Source organism: Primulina huaijiensis, chromosome 3 (genome assembly GCF_012295235.1).
Source record: "Primulina huaijiensis isolate GDHJ02 chromosome 3, ASM1229523v2, whole genome shotgun sequence".
In the NCBI taxonomy this organism is placed as follows: domain Eukaryota; kingdom Viridiplantae; phylum Streptophyta; class Magnoliopsida; order Lamiales; family Gesneriaceae; genus Primulina; species Primulina huaijiensis.
The window spans coordinates 26,449,581-26,476,941 of record NC_133308.1 but is presented as its reverse complement, the minus strand read 5'-3'; the positions used below and the strand labels follow the sequence as shown (position 1 = coordinate 26,476,941).

The 27,361-nt window shown below is 33.4% G+C and overlaps 2 protein-coding genes and 1 pseudogene across 2 annotated transcripts; 1 reads left to right on the top strand and 2 right to left on the bottom strand.

Moving 5' to 3' along the window:
- The first annotated feature begins 461 nt into the window (after positions 1–461).
- LOC140974157 (WAT1-related protein At3g02690, chloroplastic) lies at positions 462–5,543 on the top strand. The gene is made up of 7 exons (XM_073437446.1): positions 462–1,184; positions 1,273–1,320; positions 3,004–3,126; positions 3,695–3,844; positions 4,437–4,605; positions 4,683–4,743; positions 4,910–5,543. The coding sequence occupies exons 1-7, from the start codon at positions 576–578 to the stop codon at positions 5,016–5,018; spliced, it is 1,269 nt and encodes a 422-aa protein (XP_073293547.1). The 5' UTR covers positions 462–575; the 3' UTR covers positions 5,019–5,543.
- Positions 5,544–5,659: 116 nt separating this feature from the next.
- LOC140974156 (linamarin synthase 2-like) lies at positions 5,660–7,491 on the bottom strand. Its single transcript, XM_073437445.1, has 2 exons — positions 6,910–7,491; positions 5,660–6,738 (listed from the first exon to the last, which is right to left on the bottom strand). Exons 1-2 carry the CDS (start codon positions 7,418–7,420, stop codon positions 5,798–5,800), a joined length of 1,452 nt encoding a protein of 483 aa, XP_073293546.1. The 5' UTR covers positions 7,421–7,491; the 3' UTR covers positions 5,660–5,797.
- Positions 7,492–19,533: 12,042 nt separating this feature from the next.
- LOC140972323 (linamarin synthase 2-like) lies at positions 19,534–22,608 on the bottom strand (annotated as a pseudogene).
- Between the last annotated feature and the right edge of the window lie 4,753 nt (positions 22,609–27,361).

Sequence of the window (27,361 nt, the reverse complement as noted above, 5' to 3'; positions counted from 1 at the left end):
CAATATAGCATCGGTGGTACAGTTTGAGACAATCAAGGCCGATTGTTGCTAGCTTTTGGTAAACAAATCAATCAACCGCTCTCAGTAGTACATGATGAACTTCTGGCAATCCGGGAAGGAATTATTCTTCTTTACGAAAAAGGCTTTACTGATGTTCAAGTAGCAACGGATTCCTTGTTGGCAGTGCAGACAGTCACTACCAATCAGGAAGATCTTGGATATACTGGACTTTGTGCAGCAGACATTAAGAAGCATATGACGAAACCTGTGATCACCGAGCTTATTCATGTCCATAGCTCGGCGAATAAAGTTGCTCACAATATTGCTCGTTTTGATTTTTTTTTTCTCCTTCATCTTTTGTTTGGGTGAACGGTGAATTTTCGTCATGGTTCAATCAATAAAATTACGAGTTATTACCGTAAAAAAAAAAAAAAAATTTGAACATATTCTAGCTAAAACACTCGAGGACCATAGAAAATAAAATACTCAATCTTGATTGAAGCAGTGCTGCTCTACTCGTACATTTTCGGAACTTTCTCCTGCTTCGTACAGTGCAAGAGAATAGAATTCCGAAGATGGAATGGAGTTGGTGTTCCTGCACTTCTTCTTCAACCACCACTTCGTGCGCAATCGGTACTGTTCCCACCATTGCTTTCCCCATTAGTCTCACTTCTGCCCCATCAACTCGGAATACTATCAGGAGATTGCACTTTACTTCTTCCCAGATTCTCAGCTACCCTTTAACCGAATCCGTTTGCCCACGTTTCAGAGTCAGGAGTAAGGTGACGGAATCAGAACTTGAGATTAATCCATCCAAATCTTCTGAAATTGATTGTATAGGCACTGGATTGGACGTTGAGTGTGTCATCAGTCCTACGGACGATTTTCCGGGAGGTGGGAAGGAGGAGTTGGTGGGGCCGACGTCTTCTTTATTCGAAGTGGTGCGGGCGGCATGGGAATTTGGGCTACTGATATCACCTTTCTTCTTCTGGGGCACGGCCATGGTGGCGATGAAAGAAGTTCTGCCCAAGACTGGGCCTTTCTTCATGTCGGCTTTTCGGCTGATTCCATCCGGCTTCTTGTTGATCGCCTTTGCGGCTTTTCGTGGACGAGGTTTTCCTTCTGGGTTCAGAGCTTGGCTCTCTATCTCAGCATTTGCTCTCGTTGATGCTTCCTGTTTTCAGGTCCTCCTTTGGCATTTGAATCTTTTTGTATCCTTGAAAGTGTGTAATGGGTCCTTTATTTCTTGCCACTTTCACTGATGGTGAACAGGGTTTTCTTGCTGAAGGATTGGAGAAGACAACAGCTGGTTTGGGTAGTGTGAGTTTGCTAAATTCTAATTATGTAAAACCATCATCATACTCACAGTAATCATTTCTTGAATTCAATGTGGACCCTTGAAAATGAAATGCGATTAGTTTAGTTCGTATGAATAGATATATTTCTATATTCTTATCATCCCCCGAATTCTTGGTTGATTTCGTTCTACATGCAGTCGTACTTTACTGTCTCGAGTTATCTATTGTCATGAGAGGTGGATCTTTGGGTCACTAATTATTTAGTTATGAAAAGAAAGAACCAGTGTACAGCAATTGCAGATTTAGATTCAGGGGAAGGAAAAAAGGGGGTTGTGATTGGAATTATACGATTCAGGTTTTAGTGTATTCAGAGACAATTTAAACTGGTTTGTATAAGGTGAGCGTGTGAAGCAAAGCATTTCGATACCCTTGAGATGATTCTTTAAGTCCTGAGTTTTGAAACCTTTTGTCCAGGTAATATTAAGGTCTTAAGTAGAAGAAATGAAGGAAAGGATTAAACCATGCATAACATCAATTGGCTGTGATCACGAAGGATGACGGTAAAGTAGAAGAACAAATAAGGGCCTGGTTGCTGGTTTTTATTCAGAGTGTATTACAACTTACTTTACATATTTTTTGCTCCATTTGGACAAGTATTGATAAAACATTTCTATAAAAGTGTATTTTTACAAAAAATTTATAAAATGTTTTAAAAGTTGTTTTGAGAATAAATATGTATTTGGACTACTATTTTATAAAATCTTTTTTAGAGATGAATATGTGTTAGACAATTCATCATCATCATCATAGCACATTCTCATTAGTTGTGGGTCGGCTACATAGATATTAGTTTTCCAAACTAAACGATTTTCTTACGTGTCATCTTTTAAATCATTGTCTATGAAATCCTACTTAACCACATTTATCCATGTATTCAATGTTCTACCCTTCCTTGTATTCCTTCCATTAACCTGTCAATCTAAGATATGTCGGATTGAGGTCGTGTTTGGTCTCCTCTTCACATGACCAATAGACTTCTCTCCCTAATCTTATCCATGTTTGGACAATTATTTTAAAGAAATGTGTATATAGTTAAAAATAATTAAGAAGGTGTGGACAACTATTCTATAAAAACATTTTGATTCTCGTTTAACTTGCATAAAAAAACATCAAAAAACAAATCTTAATTGTTCTTTAAAAACTATAATTGGATAACACTTTTTTTAAAAAAAATATAAAAACGTTTTACAAAAATCTTATTCAAGCATGTTTAAGTTTTTTCTACTTATTGAAAGCTAAAAACGTTTTTAAAATACTTGTCCAAATGAAGTCTTTTTCTTCGCTTGTTGGATAGAAGGAAAATAAGTAGGCAATGCATAAGGGTAAAAAATATGAACCCTGTGATGATTTCATGTTTCTCATGGTTAAGATCATGGTCATATTCCATACTGTTTGTGGGCTCACGAGCATCTATGCAGGCATATTTCCCTATTTGAGTTCCTATTCAATAATTTTGGTGTTATCTTAAATATCATAAATAGAGCAAATAAATTTCAAGTTTTACTATTTTGGTTGTGCAATTACTTCACTGTACTTCATATTTTGTTTGTGTATAGTGCTTGGAAACTCTGTTCCGTTGGTTACAGAACAGAAATTGAGACATGTGAACCGAAATTTGATCCATATTTTCAACATTATGCTGCAGGTGATAATTGATTCTCAACCTCTAACTGTAGCTATCCTTGCATCCTTATTTTTTGGTGAGTCAATCGAGCCTGTTGGAGCTGTTGGACTTGTGCTTGGTGTCATTGGGCTTTTACTTCTTGAGGTATTAAAGTTGATAGCTATTAAGTTTTGGATTTTTGTAATTTTTGGATTTTCCCATTCTTGACTCAGTTAGTTTAGTTTGGTGCAACTGAACCTGGAGTCTATTGGTGGACTCTAATATCTTGTCATATTGACATGAAACTTTGGTGAATGAATATCTATGGCATGTGTTAGATGTTCTCCAATCTCCATTATTTACTTTTTTGTCAGTAAAATCTAATAGGCTTTTCAGTACCCGAATTTCGTTGCTGTAAAGCCGCTTAATACTGTTCTAGTCATTCTTGATTTATTTTAAATGAACACAAGCATTTTGCATGTCCAATTTATGTGTTATTTAGATAATGTAATTTGCCTCTCGACATTTACCTAAATTTCTGCGGAAATTTAGATAATGTAATTTGCCTCTCGACATTTACCTGAATGTCTGCTGAAAATAAACCTTTGGATCTTGTAATTCACTTGGCAACCTTAATATTTCCGACCTGGCAGGAAGCTCCTCTGAAATATCAAGCTACTTGCATTATTAGAATTGCTGGTGTTTTGATCTACCGATTCTGTCGATTGTACAGGTGCCTGCTATTTCTTTGGACAAGAATAACTTTTCTTTGTGGGGGAGCGGGGAATGGTGGATGCTTCTTGCTGCTCAAAGTATGGCAATTGGTACTGTCATGGTTCGCTGGGTCTCCAAATACTCCGATCCTATTATGGCTACTGGATGGGTAAGAGAGTTTGAACGAGTCTGAATACACTAGACAGTTTTCAGTAAAGTAGTAGGAAGAGGGAGAGATATACACGTATTGGTTCTCGAGTTATTTTTTCACGTGCTCAATCAGTCTTTATCATCTAACGGCAAGTTTGGTGCACTCATGACACCTGAAGCAAATTTACATGCTTATTGCAAACTTGCAGTTTTGCATAACAGAGAAGGAAAGTGATTAAAAAGAGGAGAGTAGAGTAGGTGAAAAGGAAGGAGCATTTAACTTGAGTTCTACTGAAAATGAACTCTTAATGCTAGCAGCTTCCTACCACTTGTGAAAATATCATCCATCGTTGGCAATTATTCTCTTTCGGAGGGGATGTTGCATTAGACTTGGTTGAAAATTCTTTAAGGCGGTGATTTTAGGGTCCTAAAACTGTGGAATTCAACACTTATCTTCGGATCTTAAACCTCTTAACATGATATGTTAAGACTCTTTTGATTTATGGGATAGCATTTTGTTGAACCTTGATATATTAACTTGTTTTGCTGTCTGTTTCATTCATTGATGTCAAAGAATAGTCTGTGATCTACTTGAGTAAAACTCATTGCAGCACATGGTGATTGGTGGTCTCCCTCTTCTTGTGATCTCCATAATTAATCATGATCCTGTTTTTGGGAGTTATGACAAGCTTACAAACGGTGATCTTTTGGCACTGTTCTATACATCCATTTTCGGAAGTGCCATTAGCTATGGTGTGTACTTCTACAATGCTACAAGAGGTAAGCATCATACTTCATACCGTGTACACAGAGTACAAAACGGCGGGAATTGACAGGTTGCTAATTATGAACTTTAGGTAGTTTGACAAAGCTGAGCTCGCTCACCTTTTTGACTCCAATGTTTGCATCAGTTTTTGGGTAAGAGATGTCACCAGATATAAACAATTTAAACTAGAAAAAATGGCGAAAAAAAGTCATTTATGCGTAATAGTTTTTGCTGTTCTGTGCCTATCCGTGTATTATGTGCTAACTATTTCTTTAGCTGGACCATTTGATAGCACATGAAGCCACCTCCCCATTGCAGTTTCCTTTATCTCGAGGAGTCGTTCACTCCAGTGCAACTAGTTGGAGCTTTCATAACAGTGGCAGCTATATATCTGGTTAACTTCAAGACTGTCAGTGAGGCAGAATGACAGGCTATTCTTGGATGCTTCTATCAAGTTCAGTGATTTTACCTATATGCCCGAATAGCAAAAAGTTCAATGCAGTCTGGGGGCAATCTATTCACCATCACTATAGGGTACGTATAATCAGGCAACACCTGTGTTTCACCGTAAAGGAGTTCAGGAGAGAATTTAGAGGTTGGTGCTAGCTTGTGCATGGTAAAGTCATATCAAACTCTATATAAACTGGACCACAACCAACATGGTTAGATATTCGTGTTTGAAGAAACGGGTAATCATGATTGTGTAGTTTAAATATGATGTATACTGAGGATGAACTTGAAAACTTACCCAGTCATTGCAATGGAAAAGCTAAACTGAGCTCTGCAAAAGACGAGATGATTGGAATGTCTTGGTCGGCAACCAAAACACAAATCTTTCGGATGTGATCTGACTATGTCACTTGGGCTGTAATTTATTCGAGTAACTTGATTTTCTTTTCGGAGACGGTATATATATCTCAGAAAAATTAAACGTAAAATTCGAATTTTGGTTTGTCTCTTGTTTGTGTTGACATCGGCTAAACGTTTAGCACCACCCGATTGATGATCTCTTGAAACTTTTCTTATCACATCTAAAGAACTCATAGTAGCATCTCATACCATTTAATAAAGTAGATGAATATTGCATTAATATTACTGTTTGACAATTGATACATTTGAGTGCATCTCCATATAAAAATAATATTTTTATTATAATCTTAAAAACACAGTGAAAGACCAAAAGATTGATATTTTGTCTCGTAAGCTTCAATCTTGATGATGAAAAACCTCTTCGACAAGCTTATCAAAGTTAATATAAGAAGATCCCCCAACATTAGTAGCTTCTTCCGCCATTTTCTGCCATTCTTTGGCATTCTTCCTCATCTTCTTCCCTTGCTCTCCTTCCGTCATCTCCCTCACCAAGCCCTCCACTTCGCCCCGCTTCACGTCCCAACTGATCTCCATTCCAACCCCCCATTTCGTGCACGAATAATGGCAATTCGTCTGCTGGTCCGCGAAAAACGGCCAGCAAATAACCGGCACACCTCCGCATATGCTTTCAAGCATTGAATTCCATCCACAATGAGTCAAGAACGCTCCGACGGATCCATGAGCCAGTACCCGATCTTGCTCACACCAAGTCACCAACATACCTCTATCCTTTATTTCTCCAAGAAAATCATCAGCTAAAGCACCTGATTTTTCTCCTTTCACCACATCAGACCTAACGATCCATAAAAATGGTTGTTTGCTATTTGCCAGCCCCCACGCGAACTCCTGAAAATGTTCGCTGGTCATCGTCGTGATGCTGCCATAGTTGACGTATATGACTGATTCTGGCTCTTGCTTGTCCAGCCACTCGAAAACTTTCGAGTCGGGCTTCCATAGGCTTGAGCTTAGTGACTTGACTTCACTTTCGGGGAGTTTTTGGTCTAGAAGGGGCAGAGGGCCAATTGTGTACATGTTTCGGAAGTTGAACTTCGATACAACCGCGTCTAAGGCCTCTCTTTCGAGTTCATCAAAGGTGTTGAAGATTATAGCAGAGGCTTTTAGGTTACTCTGCGCTTCTTCTCCTAAGAAATCGAGCATGATGTCGTTGGGATCAGTTGTCCGAATGAAACTCGGGATGTCCTTCAGGCGCACATCGATCATACCCGTGATCCAATCGAGTGGGGTATCGAGTGTGCCGTCTGTGAGAAAAGTTTCATCTGCAGAGAAGCTAAAAGTTATACTAGTCTTTCTTCTGGTAAATATGAATATGATGAAGTTCTAGTCATATTAATACTCACACTATATCATATTCAGTGAGCTCTAAAATCAAGAAAAGATACATATGACTCAAGAAATGCTCATGAATGTATACTAAGAAAATCACTTACTTTTAAAAGGGACAATGCCTCGTTTGATGAGTTCGCGATAATGCAAATATCCGATGAATGCACACACAGAAGCAGTCCATAGCTGGACATCAGGAATGCCCATTTCTTGTGCTGCTCGGATGCCAAACGACATGACTCCATCCGATACCACGCACGAGACAGGAGGCTCGTTCGGGATTGAGTTAAGCCTAGACAGGAGCTTTTTGAACGGCTCCAAGCATGTTTTTCTTGTCGAGTAACACAACATAGGTATATCTTGTGTTGCATCTAATTCGTCGGATGGTGGTAGTCCATCCGGAATCGTTTCGAACTTGAAGTCAGGCAAACCCTTTACAGAATCCGGCCCCTTCGACTTGATCAAACGTCGATGATTGAATTCCGTGTTCACAAAGGTGATGTAAAAACCTCTTGAATGGAGAAGCTTGGCAAATCTCATCATCGGAGTTACATGGCCTTGTGCAGGATATGGAACAACGACCAAGTGAGGCTTTTTGGTTGCTATGGAACCCATTTCGATGGATTTGTGGTTTCAAAAAATCAAGAAAATGTTTGAGAAGAGATGTTTCTGAATGCACATATATATATGTGATAAGGTTTCTTGTTTGTATTTCTTGACCAAACCAGGTCTCCCTTATATGCATTCGTCTCGGTATACCCGGTTACTTTTTTTATCAATAAAATTTGATTTACCAGTACAATATAATTTAACCTGAACTTTTCCTATCATCACAACGGATCATATACTAGATATGTAAATAAATTATTACTTGTATGATCGTGTGCATAAAACAGTAAATAAGTTATAGATTTATACGTGATAATAGTTATAATCAGTGTTCTAAAAAGCACCATTAGGTCGCTCACTGTATATATATATTTATTTTAAAAATTGTTTGACATATTTTTCAATCAATTTACATGATCGTGTAAAGAGAGAATATATAATTGATTTTGAGTTTGAATCTGATTTAATTAAATTACCGGAGAAATACGTGGATAGACCAGAAAATTATAATTTACATAAAAATATCGTCTAGGCGGTAGGCAAAAGATGGTCGTCTACCTACCGTCTACTTCTTTTAAAACACTTGTTGTAATCGTGACCGATTGAGGAAAGATTATTACTTAAAAACACATATATGAGATTAAAAAAATTAAAATAAATAAATGTTATATGGACTATTTTGAATAATCAAGAATCCCGAGAATCCAAATGGAAGTGAGAAGACTAGAACAAAATTTATTAATTTATAGTTTATAAAAGGCCGAAATAAATCACCCTCACATGTCCAAATCTCTGCCTTCAATTTAAATTCAGCAATAAAGTAAAGGTTGCAGGCGGGGGGTCGATTTGGACATGTGGAGTGCTTTGAATTTAAATAACCTGCCACAATCTCCATTATTATATTTTGATATATTTTATTATTCATAGAATACTTTACATATGATAATAATGTTGGATCTGAGAATGTTAGAGTTATTTTCGTTAATTATGGAATGATTTGATAGAATAATGGTATGGTTTTGTGCTAAAATTAAGAGGGGTGAGCTCTAAGTTATTCGAAAATCACACCACAAATTTTCTAAGGCTGCAAACAGATCATAACATATTTTCGAGGAAAGATAGAGGTAGGTGATTGGTGAAACGCAGCAGAATTTTCTTCAAGTTTCAAGCAACAATATTTGCTAAGGAATCTGTAAGTGAGATTATGCTTTTAAAATATACGTATGTGTTTGAAAAGTTTGTTTGACATGATATATTCTTTCATTTCGATATTTGATTTCGTGTTTCAATTTGCTTCGATATGATCGTTAAAAATTTGAAAAGATGCTTGAAATTATTTGAGGACACTGTTATTATTTGCATTTAAAATGATAAATGAATTTTCGATATTCGATAAGTTTTGTTATGACCTTTATGTGGTTATTGCTAACATGACATCATTCTTTAAAAGATTAAAAATTAGGGATTGATCAGTTATCCATTGAAGATAATATGATTTTCAACGTCATTTGTTTCATTATGTTCTGATTTTGGCATGCTTATCTTTCGAATTATGTATATATGTGTGTGAACGATCAGCTCTCATCTACTGAGTATATCACAAAGTACTAACCTCTTAATCTATCTCCTCGGATAAGAATGAAGAACAATTAGATGATGATGAACAATCTATATTTTGGGGCTGGTGAAGATGATGATTTGAAGTTTATATAGTTCTATTATTTCGATTTTATTTAAGTTGTAAAACGTTTCCGTAATTCTATTTCGTTATTTTTGAAATAGACTGATATGATTTATATTGTACTACGAGACTCGTTGTTTTCGATATTAAATTATTAAATAACGTCAGATATCGATAGGGGTGGGTACGGTACGGTATACCATACCGAACTACGGTACAGTATACCGTACCGTAAATATTGGTATGAAATTTTTCCATACCGATACCGATATCGGAAATTCGGTATACCGCATATTCGGTATACCGAATTTTCGATATGAAAAAGTTCATACCGGATATCGTACCGACACCGAAAATTTTTTCGGTATACTGAAAATATTATCGGTATACCGACATTTTTTTGGTATACCGAACTTAAATTTTAAAAAAAATAATAAAAAAATTATACCGAAATACCGAAAAAAAATAATTACGTACCGATACCGATACCGAAAATTTCGGTATTTTTTCGGTACGGTATTTCGGTATTTCGATATTTCAGTATATTTTCCCAGCCCTAGATATCGACACGTCCTGGTCTCGAGACATGATGCAACGGTCCTTCAATGGCATCGACCAAGTTGTGGTGCTATTTCATCCATTGCGCTTCTAATACTTTTAAAATATGAAGGGGACATCGAGAAAATATATATATACATACAAAATAATATCACATGGATGAATCAGACCAATGAAACTGAAAAGTCCTCTTCAAATAAATATTTCACAAAATCACAGACAAAAAAGGTTCAATTAGCTATCTGAGCAAACCATGGCGGAGAAGCAAGTACTGCTAGGTGGCTGTATTTGAATTTTCTAGGTTCTTAAGATTGAAAATTCAACAAAAAACTCCATCCAACATCAATGCAATTACATAAACAACCACCCAAAAATCCCAAAAAAAATCAAAAACGAAGTAAGAACACGTACTCACCAAGTAACTAATATGTTTAATTTATGCGAATTTATTTGAAAGATTCCCAGCCATCGATTGGTTTCTTTTCGTGGGTTTGTTCTAAATTGTAATCGAGAATATAAATTGAATGAAAGAAATTGAAATAAATAATATAAAAATGTATTTTTGAGATCATATTTATAGGAATCATCAATCAAGTCACGTATTGGAAATTCATTTTTTGGACGAAATTAAAACTAAATTTATTCAGGCGTGTGAACATTTCATTGGTTACATTATATTTCATGCTCAACATGACCTTGAAGATCTTCTAGAAGGCTTGTAAGAGTCGTGTGAGAATTTGGACGAGAAAGCCTTTAACTGGACCAAAGAATCTGCGTGGGGAGAATGTAATTAAATATAGATACTTTTAGTAAGAAGACAAATTATTAAAAATATAATAATAAATTATTATTAATTATGATATCTGTTGTGAAAAAGTAAAAATTTACGGTAAAAAAGTAAAAATCTCAAACTCTCAAAATTATCACACTACACACTTTATAATATTTTTCTCTCAACTCAATTGTGATTTTCTTCACAAATGAGAGATCTATTTATAGAAAATTTTTACAAATAATCCAAAAATAAAATACATCATTACCTACATCATCACACACTAATTTTCAATATTCAACACCTAATTTTACCTAATTTTCAACATTCAACATTCACATTTTCAACACAAATATTTAACACATTTTTAAATAATTTTTCAACACTCCCCCTTGTGATGATGATCATAATGATTGTATACATTACGTGTTTTTATACTGCCTCGTTAAAAACCTTACTAGGAAAAACCCATTGGGATAAAAACCATAGTAAGGGAAAAAGAGTGCAGTCACGTAAACTCCCCCTCATGTTGACACGAACAATTCTTCACAAATTTCGTAGATTGCGCATCCCAATATTATATATGTGCTTTCTGAATATTGTCGTAGGAAGTGCCTTTGTGAAGAGATCTGATGAGTTTTCACTTGATTGAATGTGACGAACATCAATACATTTATTCTTCTCAAGCTCCTTGGTGAATGCGAAGAACTTAGGAGGAATATGTTTAGTTCTGTCGCTTTTTATGTATCCTTCTTTCATTTGAGCAACACATGCAGCATTATCTTCATATAGTATCACAGGCTTCTCGTCGAATGATAATCCGCATGAGATTTGGATATGTTGAGTCATTGATTTTAACCACACACATTCACGGCTTGCTTCATGTAGTGCAATAATCTCGGCATGATTTGATGAAGTTGTTACAAGTGTTTGTTTCTGTGAACGCCAAGAAATTGCAGTGCCTCCACGAGTAAATACATATCCAGTTTGAGAACGTGCTTTGTGTGGATCAGATAAGTATCCAGCATCGGCATAACCAATTATACTTGGATTAGCATCTTTTGAATACAAAAGTCCCAAGTCTGTCGTTCCTCGTAGATAACGGAATATATGTTTAATTCCGTTCCAATGTCTCTTTGTTGGATATGTGCTAAATCTTGCCAATAAATTTACGGCAAAAGATATATCAGGCCTTGTACAATTTGTAAGATACATAAGGGCACCGATAGCACTTAGATATGGTACTTCTGGACCAAGAATATCTTCATCATCTTCACATGGACGGAATGGATCCTTTTCTATGTTTAATGATCTAACAACCATTGGAGTACTTAAAGGATTTGATTTGTCCATATTAAAACGTTTAAGGATCTTTTCTGTATAATTTGTCTGGTGAACAAATATTCCACATTCTTTTTGTTCAATTTGTAAACCCAGACAATACTTGGTTTTTCCAAGATCCTTCATTTCAAATTCTTCTTTCAAGTATGACACAACTTCTTGAATTTCCTTATTTGTTCCAATGATGTTTAAATCATCAACATATACAGCAATAATTACGCATCCGGATGTTGTTTTCTTAATGAAAACACAAGGGCATATTGAATTATTTACATATCCCTTTTTCATCAAGTGATCACTTAGCCTATTATACCACATTCTGCCGGATTGCTTCAACCCATATAATGATCTTAGTAATTTCACAGAATAACATTCTCTGGGTTTTGAACTTTGTGCTTCAGGCATCTTAAATCCTTCAGGGATTTTCATATATATATTACTATCAAGTGATCCATATAAGTAGGCTGTAACAACATCCATAAGACGCATTTCTAAATTTTCAGATACTGCCAAGCTAATCAAATACCGAAACGTAATTGCATCCATCACAGGAGAATACGTTTCTTCATAATCAATTCCAGGCCTTTGAGAAAAACCTTGTGCAACAAGTCGAGCTTTATATCTTACTATTTCATTTTTCTCATTTCGCTTTCGAATAAAAACCCATTTGTATCCAACAGGTTTTACACCTTCAGGTGTAAGGACTATAGGTCCAAAAACATTACGTTTATTTAGCGAATCCAATTCAACCTGGATGGCATCTTTCCATTTTATCCAATCCTGCCGATTTTTACATTCACCAAAAGATTTTGGTTCATGATCTTCATTATCATTTATGATGTCGATTGCCACATTATAAGAAAATATATCATCAATTTCTTCTATATCTTTTCGGTTCCATATTTTTCCAGTATTAATATAATTGATAGAGATTTCATGATTCTCGTCAGTTTGTGGTTCTGACAAAACATTTTCATCATCATGTGTTTCTTCAGGAACATCATTCTCTATTTTGTGATCATTATGTGTTTCTTCAGGAACATCATTCTCTATTTTGTGATCATTGTGTTTCTCTATGAATTTTCTTTTTCGAGGATTTTTATCCTTGGAACCAACTGGCCTTCCACGCTTCAGGCGTTTAATGACATCATGACTATCTTCAATTTGTTTCTTCGGAATTTCAATTCGAGCAGGGGCATTTGCAGCATGTATATATGATTTAGTTACCCCTTTTGTGTCTGCAAATGCATCTGGTATTTGATTTGCTATTCTTTGCAAGTGCACAATTTGCTGTACATCTTTTTCACATTGTTTTGTTCTTGGATCCAGATGTAACAATGATGATACATACCATGTAATTTCTTTTTCGGTATGTTTCTGTTCTCCCCCTAACATTGGGAAGATTTCCTCATTAAAATGACAATCAGCAAAACGTGCTGTGAACACGTCGCCTGTCTGTGGTTCAAGATATCGAATGATCGATGGACTATCATAACCAATATAAATTCCAATCTTTCTTTGAGGTCCCATTTTCTTTCGTTGAGGTGGTGCAATAGGCACATACACCATACATCCAAAAATTCTCAGATGAGAAATGTCTGGTTCTTTACCAAATGCAAGCTGCAATGGGGAGTATTTATGATATGCACTTGGTCTGATGCGAATTAATGAAGCAGCATGTAAAATTGCATGTCCCCATATAGAAATAGGGAGCTTTGTTTTCATAATCATTGGTCTAGCAATCATTTGCAGACGTTTAATCAATGATTCAGCCAATCCATTTTGAGTATGTACATGAGCAACAGGATGCTCAACAATGATTCCCATAGACATACAATAATCATTGAAAGTCTGGGAAGTAAATTCACCAGCATTATCAAGTCTAATTTTCTTGATTGTATAATCGGGAAATTGATTCCTCAATTTTATTATTTGAGCAAGTAATCTTGCAAATGCAACATTTCGAGTTGACAATAAACATACATGTGACCATCTGCTGGAGGCATCAATCAATACCATAAAGTATCTGAATGGTCCACATGGTGGATGGATTGGTCCACAAATATCACCCTGAATACGTTCAAGAAACATTGGTGATTCAGTTTGGATTTTGGCTGGTGATGGTCTTATAATAAGTTTTCCAAGAGAACATGCTTTACATTGAAACTTATTATTCTGAAAGATCTTCTGGTCTTTCAATGGATGACCATGTGTATTTTCTATAATTCTTCGCATCATTGTTGAACCAGGATGTCCTAATCGATCATGCCAATTGGTTAATATTGAAGAATTATCAATTACCATGTTTGATTCAATGGGACGTATATGTGTATAATGCAATCCAGTAGGGAGCATTGGTAGTTTTTCAATCACATATTTCTTTCCTGATTTATATGTGGTAAGACACATATATTTCTCATTCCCTTCATTCATTGTTTGAGTATCATACCCATGGGAATATATATCATTAAAACTCAACAAATTTCTTTTCGATTGTGGTGAATATAAAGCATCATTGATCAAAAATTTTGTACCATTAGGTAACAAAAATTGTGCTTTACCACATCCTTTAATCAAGTCTACAGGACCTGATATTGTATTCACCGTTGTTTTTGTTGGTTTTAGTTCCAAGAAATATCTTTTATCTCGGAGGATAGTGTGCGTTGTACCACTATCGGGTATGCAAACTTCAGCTTTGCTCATAGCATTTTCCATATTTGAACTTCAAAAAATATGCAATGAAAAAAAATTAATGACAATACATATTTAAATATAACACATATCATAATTGTACAATAAAACATTATCATATAAATACATGAAAAATAAATTATTGTACATTTATATTCTACCACTATATTGTTCATTTTCAGAGAAATCATTGAGAAAATCTGCAGCATCAATATTGTTCATTTCTATCCCACCAACATATTGATCATTTCCAGAGAAATCATTCATAAAATCAGCAGCATCAAAATGAGTTGAATCACTCAAACGGTCACTTCGCTCAGTGAAGTTGGTCTCCTTTTCTTTCCCCTTTATCGATTCTTTATAAAGTTTGCAAAGATGCTCAGGGGCTCGACAAATACGAGACCAATGTCCTGGAGTACCGCATCTGAAACAAGAACTTTCAAATCTTTTCGAGTGATTTTCATTAACACTCATGTTTTCTTGATGCCTTTTCTGTGGATGGTTTGGGACGTTATTTTGAGATGAGTTATAGAAATAACTATCTCGATTATTTTCAAAACCACGGCCGCGTCCACGACCACGACCACTTCCTCGTCCACGTCCACGTCCACGACCTCGACCTCGACCTCGACCTCGACCAAAACCTTGTCTTTGAATTTGATTTTGGTTTCCAGGTTTAAATTCATTTTTACTTACAGCATTTACTTCTGGAAATGCTGTTGATCCAGTGGGTCGGGACTGATGATTTCTCATTAATAGCTCGTTGTTCTTTTCCGCCACAAGAAGACAGGCGATGAGTTCAGAATATCTCGCAAATCCACGCACTCTATATTGTTGCTGTAGTGTTATATTTGATGCGTGAAACGTGGAAAATGTTTTTTCAAGCATTTCCGATTCTGTAACCTCATGTCCACAAAATTTTAACTGCGAGATTATTCTATACATCGCTGAATTGTAATCACTGACTTTTTTAAAGTCTTGGAATCTTAACATATTCCATTCATCACGGGCGGTCGGAAGTATAACTTCCCTTATATGTTCAAATCTCTCTTTTAATCCTTTCCACAGAGCCATGGGATCTTTTTCGATGAGATATTCACATTTTAAACCTTCATCAAGGTGTCGTCGTAAAAATATTATAGCTTTTGCTTTTTCTTGTGATGAAGATATACCATTTTCTTTAATGGTCTCGCTTAGACCCAATGACTCAAGATGCATTTCTACATCAAGAGTCCATGGCATATAGTTTTTCCCAGTAATATCAAGAGCGATGAATTCGAGCTTTGCCAAGTTTGCCATGGTGGTACTAAAAATTACGATGCATTTTATTAGTTAATGAATATTGCAATACAAAGTAATGGATAAACAACAAGTACAAGTATTCGTAAAAATAAAGAAAACACACGAGGAGGATATTCTCCGATAAATACAAGACTGGTGAGTATGATAACCAAAATAATTAAAAATAACCTCGTGAAAGCCATCTTCTTTTTTTCTTCGAAAATTTGATGAAGAATAATTTTTAGAGAAGAAGAGAAAGTTGGAGTGATTGAATGTATTTGTGAGATTGTATTTATAGAGCAAAAACTAGCCGTTTTGTTACCGTTTATTACCGTTGGTGTATAAGAAAATAAATGTATGTATTTGTATAATTTTATGGTAATAATATGGTGTATATAATATTAGTCATATTTAAATAATTATGTATATCATATCACATTATTATAATTAGGTGTCATAAGTTATTTTGTTTAAAAAACCTTATAGGCTTTTATACTTGTCGTATCCCTTACCGGGAGTGTGGGATGTCGTCTTAACATCCTCCCAGGATTTATAACAAGTTTTTGAAAAAATTATTTTTATTATTTCTAACAATAACATTATATTATATATTACATATATAAACAATAAATAAATAACAGTAAAATAAATATTATTACTTTTGTTACCTTTTTCTTCTGTTCGGAGCTTGGAAAAATATGGAGGACTTTTAGAGCTTCGTGCTGATAACGTGTTGTGAAAAAGTAAAAATTTACGGTAAAAAAGTAAAAATCTCAAACTCTCAAAATTATCACACTACACACTTTATAATATTTTTCTCTCAACTCAATTGTGATTTTCTTCACAAATGAGAGATCTATTTATAGAAAATTTTTACAAATAATCCAAAAATAAAATACATCATTACCTACATCATCACACACTAATTTTCAATATTCAACACCTAATTTTACCTAATTTTCAACATTCAACATTCACATTTTCAACACAAATATTTAACACATTTTTAAATAATTTTTCAACAATATCTTTTATTATTATTATTATTATTATTTTTATTATTATTATTAATATACCATCTCCCCTTTCGTTTCAAATCCATCCCGCCAGTTTTCCTGCTCTTCAAGTCTCACGATCCTCACCGTGAGATTTAGAATACAATTGCTATTCCCATTTCTTGATTTTTTTTTTGCTCTTGAATATAATTGTTGTGAGATTTTAAAATAATAATTGTTGTTTGCTTCCCAACATGTTTTGGATTGGATTTGAGAACAGGAACGGTGAGCTTCCGATATGTTTTTGATTGGATGTGACATTTTTTAAATATGATATTTTTTTATTAGAGGTAAGATTTGATAATATAATTGGTCTTTTTCATGAATTTATTTTCTCTTGAAATTAATTATTGCTTTTTATTGGATTGAAGTTGTGTGAGCTTCCGATATGAGATTTTTGATTGGATGTAAGATTTGATAATATAATTGTTGCTAGAATGTCGTCATTTTCATGAATTTATTTTCTCTTGAAATTAATTATTGCTTTTGATTGGATTGCAGTTGTGAGATTTAAAAAATAATTGTTGCTTGCTCCCAGCAGTACGTGAACTGTGTTCTTCCAATATAAAAACTGTGATTGATTAGCGATCAGTTAACTGACAGTTGATTGGTTAATTTTCCGAATGTATAAATATTCCATCGTACACCAATTTATTCCCATGAAATATAATATAACTTACAAGCCTTCTAGGAGACCTTTAGTCCTCCTAGGAATAGGATTTGAAGTTGAGCTCTTATGATCAAGTAAAGAGAAGGGGTTTTATAAAAATTTCAGCAGTTAAATGCAACAACACAAACTATATGACTGAAATCTTCGACAGATTAGTCTATCTTTGACTAATGGTGGAAGCGTAGGAATGACAACATACTGCAAAGCTAGCACAGGTGAAGACAAGGGTGACAACAAGGCAACAACAAACCTGCACCAAAATATATAGAGGCGAAAGAAAATTAGGGGTAATATAACCACTTCAAAAGATTCCAAGGACACCAATGGAAGTAATGTTTTCCAGAAAAGACAACTATGTATATCTTCAAATAAAAAACAAAACAAAAAAAACAAAATTAAGAAGCACAAACACAAAATCCATCGAAATGTCCTAGAACTAATTGGCTGGAATTCGATACAAATGAATATTGAATAGGCATCACAAGAGCCGTAGTGTAACTGTGGCATCTGAGCTTGCAACAACAACAAAACAGACAGAAATCCTCTCCGCTCTAATATTTATTCCTCGATTATTCTTCTTCGATAAAAATAATTAATTGAATTGTTACCGGAGTTCATTGTGATTCTTTTATAAATAAATAATTTGAAGGGTCTATTTTTAAATCGAAATAAAATATGAGTACTACGATCATCTCTCGTTCATAACATAATGTTCGCATCCAACATCACGAGGTATATATATAGAGTTGGCTCAAAAGTTGGCTTCCATGTATAGAATATTGTATCTGGCGGTTGAAGAGGCCGGTGTTTTCCACAAACGTCCCACTTATCCGGTATAGCACTGATCCCTCGGTGTTTCAACAGTTCACTGTATCTAGTTACATTTTTTCATGCCCCAGTTGCATGATGGCCTCATGTTATAACAATGATGCACATTCGTCCCCGACTTGGGGTAATCTGTGATGGTGACTGATCAGTTTACCAGAGAGCATATGACTTAGGACATCGGCACAAGAAAGAGTTATGGTTGGTATAGTTGGTACGAGACATCCGTCGAATATGAAACGTGACACGAACAAACTCTAAAGTTTCTCGGACAAGTGATCGATGACATCAATAGTATGTTTCATCACAAGTATATATCATGAATATTAAACTTAGCAATCCCGCCATTGAATTTCATAGTAAGAGGAGCACTGTTAACATCTATTAAAGATTTGAAGTTTTCGAAAATGGTATCTCTAGTAATATTGGGCTATTTAAATATTCACAGGCATTCTTCTTTTCCTCGAATATATTTCCTTTGTGTACGTAGTTGCATATCTTCATTTATTCAAAATGAACACATGCATTTCGCATGTCCAAATTATGTGTTCTTTAGATAATGTAATTTGCCTCTCGACATGTACCTGCTTGTATGCTCAAAATAAACCTTTGGATCTTGTAATTCACTTAGCAACCTTAATTTTTCGACCTGGCAAGAAGCTCCTTTGAAATATCAAACTACATACATTATTAGAGTTGCTGGCCGGTAATTTGATCTCCAGAGCTTGCTATTTCTATTGACAAGAATAACTTTTCTTTGTGGGGAAGTGGTGGATGATTCTTGCTGCACAAAGTATGGCAATTGGTACTGTCATGGTTAATCGCTGGTTCTAGCTCGTGCATGGTAAAGTTATATCAAACTCTATGTAAACTGGTGTGCAGTCTATATTTGATGTACACTGAGCTCTGAAAAAGATGAGATGATTAGAGCGTGTCTTTCACTCGGGCTGTAGTTTATTTGAGTAACCCGATTTTCTTTTCAGAGACGGTATATATATATCACAGAAAAATTACATGTAAAATCTGAATTTGTTCTGTCCTAATTTGTTTGTGCTGCCTTCAACTAAAAGTTTAGCACTGCCTGATTGACGATGTCTTGAAATTTTTCTCATCAAATCTAAAGAATCCAGAACAGCTAGCATTTCATAACCATCTGGTAATATAGATACATATTAAATTGATATTATTGTTTCATAATTTTAATGCATGCATGTGAGTGCACATCCATATAAAAATGATATTATAACTTCAAACACGTAGTAAAATAGCAAAAGATTGATACTTTATTCGTCTCTTGATTCTTCAATCTTCATGATGGAAAACCTCTTTGACGAGCTTATCAAAATTGACATAAGAAGAGCCACCAACATTTGTAGCTTCTTCCGCCATTCTCTTCCATTCTCTGGCATTCTTCTTCATCTTCTTTCCTTTCTCTCCTTCCATCATCTCCCTCACCAAACCCTCGACTTCGCCCCGCTTCACATCCCAATTGATCTCCATTCCAATCCCCCATTTCGTGCACGAATAATGGCAATTTGTCTGCTGGTCTGCGAAAAAAGGTCAGCTAATAACCGGCACACCTCCGCATATGCTTTCAAGCGTCGAATTCCATCCACAATGAGTCAAGAACGCGCCTACGGATCCATGAGTCAGCACCCGATCTTGCTCACACCAACTCACCAGCATACCTCTATCCTTTATTTCATCAAGAAAATCATCAGCTAAAGCACCTGATTTTTTTCCTTTCACCACATCCGACCTAACGATCCAGAGAAATGGTTGTTTGCTATTTGCCAGCCCCCACGCGAACTCTTGAAAATGTTCGCTGGTCATCGTCGTGATGCTGCCATAGTTGACGTACATGACTGATTCTGGCTCTTGCTTGTCTAGCCACTCGAAAACAGGGCCGTGCTTATTCAGAGTCAAGCGAGTCCAATAACTCAGGCACATCTCTTTTTTGGGGCCCAAAAATTTTAAAAAAATTATTATATATAATACTAGATAGCCCAACTATTGAATCTTTCTAATATATACTTCAATATTTAATTCTTTATTTGCATGAGTATTGTCGAAACCAACTATTGAATCTCTCTAATTATAAAAAAGAATTTAATTCCTTATTTGTAAGAGGGTACTATTCTAAAATTTGATTGAATATGACCAAAACTAATGTGGTACACATCTGAGTGGGTCCCACCCAAATTTAATAATTGAATAGAAATTTATTAATCTATACATAATTTTATGATAAACGAATGCATCGACGCACATATTGTGTACATGTACAATATTTTTTTATAATTCATTTGGGTTATATTTAAATGAATATAAAAATATAATTATAAGAAATAATGAGGTACTACACTGTAATTTTGATATATGAATTAAAAAAATAAATAGAAAAAAGAAAGAAAAAAATCAAAGTAGGAATTGAACCTACTTGATGCTTAGGAAACAAAGACTCTATCCACTAAGCTATACTAGTAAAATATGCACACGTGTTGCATGTGTTATTATATTTTTAATTTGATCAAATAATACTAAACAATTAACACGAAATATTTTTAATTTAGAAGAGTTTTTCGATTTAAAATGGAAGTTTTGTTTAGATTTTTTTCTATGTAAAATATAAAGTGACTTGAGAAGATTTTTAATAAGGTAAGAAAGGTAATTATTAAATTAAATATTTTGATGTCCTCTAAGGGTTTCACACTTAATAGGGATGATCTATTTTTGGAGTTGACATTCTTGAGGTGCTCATTACCAAGAGAAGCAAAATAGGCCATTGATGTAGTGAATTACTTGAAGAAAATGGATGGGTGTTTCCCAAATGCTCATATTGCTTATAAAATCTTTTTGACTGTCACGGTCACAGTAGCAAGTGCAGAGCGAAGTTTCTCAAAGTTAAAGCTCATCAAAACTTTTCTCCGATCAACCATGTCACAAGAAAGATTGAATGGATTTGCTATGTTATCGATTGAGAAAGAAATTTCTGAAAAACTTGATTATACAGACTTGATTAGTATTTTTAGCTCTAAAAATGTTGGGCGGGTTGTTTTTTTAGTGGTCATTTTTGACATGTTTTATATTTTTATTCATTTAGTTTTTTATATTGTCTTTAACGTATTGATTTAATTTGAAAAATTGCTATGGAACTAAAAAAAATATGAACACACATTATGATTCAGAGGTCTCTTTTTAAAAGTTAGACTCAGGCCCAAATATTGTTAGGATCGGCCCTGCTCGAAAACTTTCGAGTCAGGATTCCATAGGCTTGAGTTTAGTGACTTGACTTCACTTTCGGCGAGTTGTTTGTATAGAAGGGACAGAGGGCCTATTGTGTATATGTATGGGAAGTTGAACTTCGATACAACCGCGTCTAAGGCCTCTCTTTCGAGTTCATCAAAGGTGTTGAAGATTATAGCAGAGGCTTTTAAGTTACTCTGTGCTTCTTCTCCAAAGCAATAGAACCCGATGTCGTTGGGATCAGTTGTCCTTATCAAACTCGGGATGTCCTTCAGGCGCACATCGATCATACCGGTCATCCAATCCAGCGGGGTATCGAGTGTGCCGTCTGTGAGAAAAGTTTCACCTGCAATGAAGGTAAAAGTTACACAAATTAATGTTTCTTCAGGTAAACTTGAAGATGGTGAAATTATAGCCATCATATTAATATTGACACTAACTCTAAGTCAAGAAAAAGATACATATGACTGAAGAAATGGTCGTGGTCAATCGATACAACAAGAATCACTTACTCTTTAAAGGAACAATGCCTCGTTCAATAAGTTCGCGATAATGCAAATATCCGATGAATGAACATGCAGAAGCAGTTCATAGCTGGACATCAGGAATGTCCATTTCTTGTGCTGCTCGGATACCAACCGACATGAGTCCATCCGATATCATACACGAGACCGGGGGCTCGTTCGGGATAGAGTTAAGCCTAGACAAGAGCATTTTGAACGGCTCCAAACATGTGTTTCTTGTTGAATAACACAACATAGGTATATCTTGCGTTACATCTAATTCATCGGATGGTGGCATTCCATCCGGAATCGTTTCGAACTTGAAGTCAGGCACACCCTTAACGGATTCGGGCCCCTTCGACTTGATCAAACGTTGGTGATTGTATTCCGTGTTCACAAAGGTGATGTAAAAGCCTCTTGAATGGAGAAGCTTGGCAAATGTCATCATTGGGTTGACATGGCCTTGTGCAGGAAATGGAACAATGACCAAGTGAGGCTTTTTGGTTGCTATGGAACCCATTTCGATGGATTTGAGTTTTCTGAAATATTAAGAAAGAAAATGAATTTGAGGTTTCTGTCTTGACAAAACAGAAGTAAGTGTTGCACTCAAAATGCACACGCACATATATATATATACGTTTGTACGGCTAATGATAGAGCAAACCCGCCTTCTATGTACTCGTCTTTATTATCGATTAAATTTAATTTACCAGCCTTTCAAAAAGGGAAAATAATCAGAATGGTAATTTAAGATAGTTCATTTTGTGTTTTCGTCGTGTAAGTATTTAATTTCGGGTTTTCATCCGGTAAGTTATAGTATGTTTTGATGTTTAGTCATTTTTCGATAGGTACTGACTTTACGTTGAAAAATACTAATATGAAATCGAAAAATGCTGATATGATACTAAAAAATTATTTGTGTTTGGTGTCACGTCGGCGATCAATGCAAAAATGATTAAAAAGCAAAACATTATCTAACTTACAGAATCAAAACCCAAAATCGAACATTTACAAGATCAAAATTCAAAATGAACAAACTTACACAACTATGGTTGATACTTGATAGTGAATCAAGTGCAGCTGGAATATACGACCATTTTCATTGAATTCATATCAATTTTATCGGTGTTCGTATCTCAACCAAATTATTTTTCTTTAAATTGCATTCATTGTGCTTGTGGGAAAGACTCATGAATGAATGGGGGGTTTTATATTAAGTATAATTTACAATGGAAATATATATATGTAATCATGTGAAATGTACAAAGGTTTGAATTTCATATTTATATATGCAGAATTATAGTTCTTCCTTTTTTTTATGTTTTTAGATAATTTGTGGTTTAGTATATGAATAATCGAATATGTAAAATATCAAACACAGTATTTAATTAAAGACATGAAAATTTATTAGCTCCTATTCATGTTACGTTATTTCATCTTTTATCGTCATAGCTATATATTAATATATGAATGTGAGTTTGAAGTTTGTAACGTGTTGTATCTATTTCATATTTTATGGACACGGATCGCACGTGTCATGGTAGCTAGTTAAAATTAAAGCTCGTATACTAACTACTTCGGTGTGTTAGTGAAATTCTTATCGAAATCCCAAAAATAGATCTAAACTTTGTAACAATTTTATAGCAATTTATTACTATTTAATATTTCTCTCCAATTATCTATCAATTTCAATCAAGTATAGATGATTTTGCTAAATTACTTAACTAAATTACATAATTTTTTTAAAAAAATCACCACACGTAAAAATTCATACAATATTTATGCATTATTTTTTAAAAAAATTTAACCAATACGAATTTCATGATTGGGTGCGAATCCTGACAGTCTCCATTGAAGTGGGAAGACTAGGACAAAATTTGTATTTATTTAGTTTAAATATGTCACAATCTATATTATTTGATTTATTAACATTCATATACATCACCTGCTATTTTTAGGTACATAGTAGGTAAATATATAAGCTAAAATTATAATTTTCAAACAAACAAGTAATTCATATTGGACAAATTCTTAATGTAAATTTAAGTTTGTGTGTGTGTGAAATTAATTATACTCCATAAAATATTAATAACTATTTAATTGTCTTGTAGGCAAGACTATATCCCTAATTATTAGTTAATTATAAAATCTTTATTTACCTTTAAAGAACTGAAATGAAATCTTTTTATTTGTCTACAACTAAAATTTTAATATATCAATATTTTTTTCATGTGAAAAATATTATTTTGTTAATCTTAAAATTTAATATAATTCATGTTTTATCTCAAGATTTGTACGATATACAAAATGTTGATTTATGTTTTTATAATGCATAAAACTAATGTGGTTTACAAAATTGTGATTTACCAAAATTTTATTAAAGTGTTTGAAATAAGATTTAAATTTTTTATATATCTATTTATGCGTATATAAATAATTAAGCAGAAAAACTTATATGAGATTGTCTTACTGTTTAATTTTAGGATACATATCTTCTATCTGACCTGATTCATGAAAATATTAATTTTATGTCAGGAGTATTTTTTTTACTTCAAGTATAGATCGGATCAACTTGTCGCACGGATATTGTTCCACGAGATTGTCCCTACTCATTATTAAGATTTTAAGTAAGATGTTTTATTACTTTTGAATATATTTTGCAAATTAAAGTATATAATAATTTTTTCATAACCATATCGATGATCGAACCGATCTATCTTAAAATAACGGTTCAACTGACCGGGCTGATCAACCGTACGATCGTATCGAAACACCGTAATATTATATAAAATAATAATATAATATAGTATATAATATATTTTCAATTCTAAAAATCTTAAATTTGTATACAAATAATAAAAAATATATTTATCAGAATTTAAACAACATACATATAATCAAAATATCGAATATAATTATATATTATAAAAAAAAACTACAAATAAAATAAGTTCTAATACTACTAAAATAATATTTTTAACAAAGTTCAAAATCTAAATAATCATATATATTAATACCAAAAATAAATTTTAAGATTTTAAATATATGAAACAATTAAATTCTAAAAAATTATTTTAAAAAACTATTTAAAAAATAGTGAACCAGTTCAGTCGATTTTTGACCGGTTTGACCATTAAAACGGATTTTAAGTATGCTATGGACCAGTGAGTGGTTCTCGATCGAACTGGCTAGTCCGGTACAGTTTTAAAAACATGGTATATTATATGTTAGGATCAGTGGAGGTGCTTTAGAGGGGAAGAATAAACACCTCACAACTTTTTTTTTTATTCTGGATTTAAGTTACCTTCTATTGTTGTTAGCAGCATAACTCTGATATCAGCGCTTCAAAATTCAGCAAACAATTGATATACAATTTGGAATGAGTCTACCAATACTTTTGTGAACAAATACAAAAACAACAGTGCAGTAAGGTAAGGCATAAGAATTATTTCTAAAAGATCGAATGATAAAAACATTTTATGTCTCATCTTCTTCTGTTTCCAGAAGATATTCACTAAAAAACTTTGATATTTATCGCTTATATAAACGCCAACTTCAGGAGGACTTAAACACCATGTACTGAAACTCTTAGTATCAACTTATTCAATACTTTATAGACTTCTGAACAAAAAGATCTGTATGTCTGTTACAAACTCACTCAAATTATATAATAAATACTAAGATTAAAATGAGTATAACACGGTACAAGGTTATCTCTAAAAAGATTTGGTAAGACTTTTGAGAGTGTGCTTCAAGTATTTTCAGCAAAGCTTCTGAACTGTTGATCAAGTGAAAAGTAAGTTTGTTGAACTATGACTTGACCTTTTATAGACGATCTTCTAACGTTACAATCTGAATGGCTATAAATCAGTCGTATCAAGACCATAAATGTAGTCTTGCATCTTTTCGTATGTCAATTGTTGTGATTCAAAAAAGTAGGCGCCAATTAATGATGTACATAGATTATTTTAAATAGTGTACAGAACATTATCTGAATGTTTGATTTGCTGAATTAATACTTCATTGAATAAGGTAGCAATAAATTATTGTTGAGTAATGCTTGTCTGTTTAGTTCGGTAGACCTTTGTTAATAATCAGATATTTGTATATGCAACTTGCTGAACTTATTGGCTACTGAATTTTTCGGAGTGTTGAATTTTAATATAATTTAAAAAATTCATACACAACTCAAACTTAAACGTTCCAACATAATACATACTCAATTCATTTCATATAGATTCATAATAAGTAATAAAATCAATTTTCTATTTTACTTTTTGTTTAGAAAAATGATAAATAAACTAATATATTAACTATAAATTTGATAAATTATTATTTTATATTAAAATATCGATTTTATTGGTATCCATGTATCTTTTATAATAGATATAGTGAATAAATTAAAAGTCTTATTTTTTTAAGTTAAAATAAAAATAAAAGAAAATATGAAAAAAAATAAAAATGTATTTTCTCAAAAATTGAAAATAGAATATAATAATAAAAATTGATTTAATGAATAGTATTTTTAATTTTTTTCCGCATACTGTTTCTATATTTAAAAATATTGACAGGTATAACTATAATATTTTGAGTTGTTAAAGTTTCATTCTTTCACTTTTTCCATTCCTTTTAATAATTATAAACTAAAATCTATAAAAATTAAATTATTTTTTATATCATGTTAATAAATGTTCTAGTTAGTTCCGACACAAATTTTTTTTATATGTTTCTGACAAAAATATTCATTGTACAATCCAGATTATTTTTTGAATTTATCATAAAGTTACTCGACTGATTAATTACGATCTAAAATAATTTCGTTAACTCGACAATACATTTTCATGAATGTTCTTAAAAAGTAAAAATTTATAACTTCAAAATTCAAATGATTTAAATTTTTTTAAAGTAAATGATTTAAAGTTTTGCGCACCCTGATTGATGTCAATAATTAGAGCAACCATCGGGCCTAGGACGTGGTTATGTATTAGTTGTTTTTTGTACAATTGTTCTCCCACATGCAGCAACTTCTGCAAGAGGTCACTTCCCTACTTTCATATCATATTTTATGGTTTTTTTTACAAAAAATAAATAATTGCATATTAATTTATTTAGATATATAAAATATATTTCAAATAATAACTAATTTTTTCGAAATATAATTTAGTCACAAAAAATTAGTGGTGTATATTTTAGGAATAATACGGCTTTATTTAAGTAGAATATATCTTTTAAATTACTTATTCTTTGATAGTTGTAGTTAAGTGTCGAACATATTGAAACAAAATTTATGTTAAATAAAATCAAGAATATTTCTAAATAATATA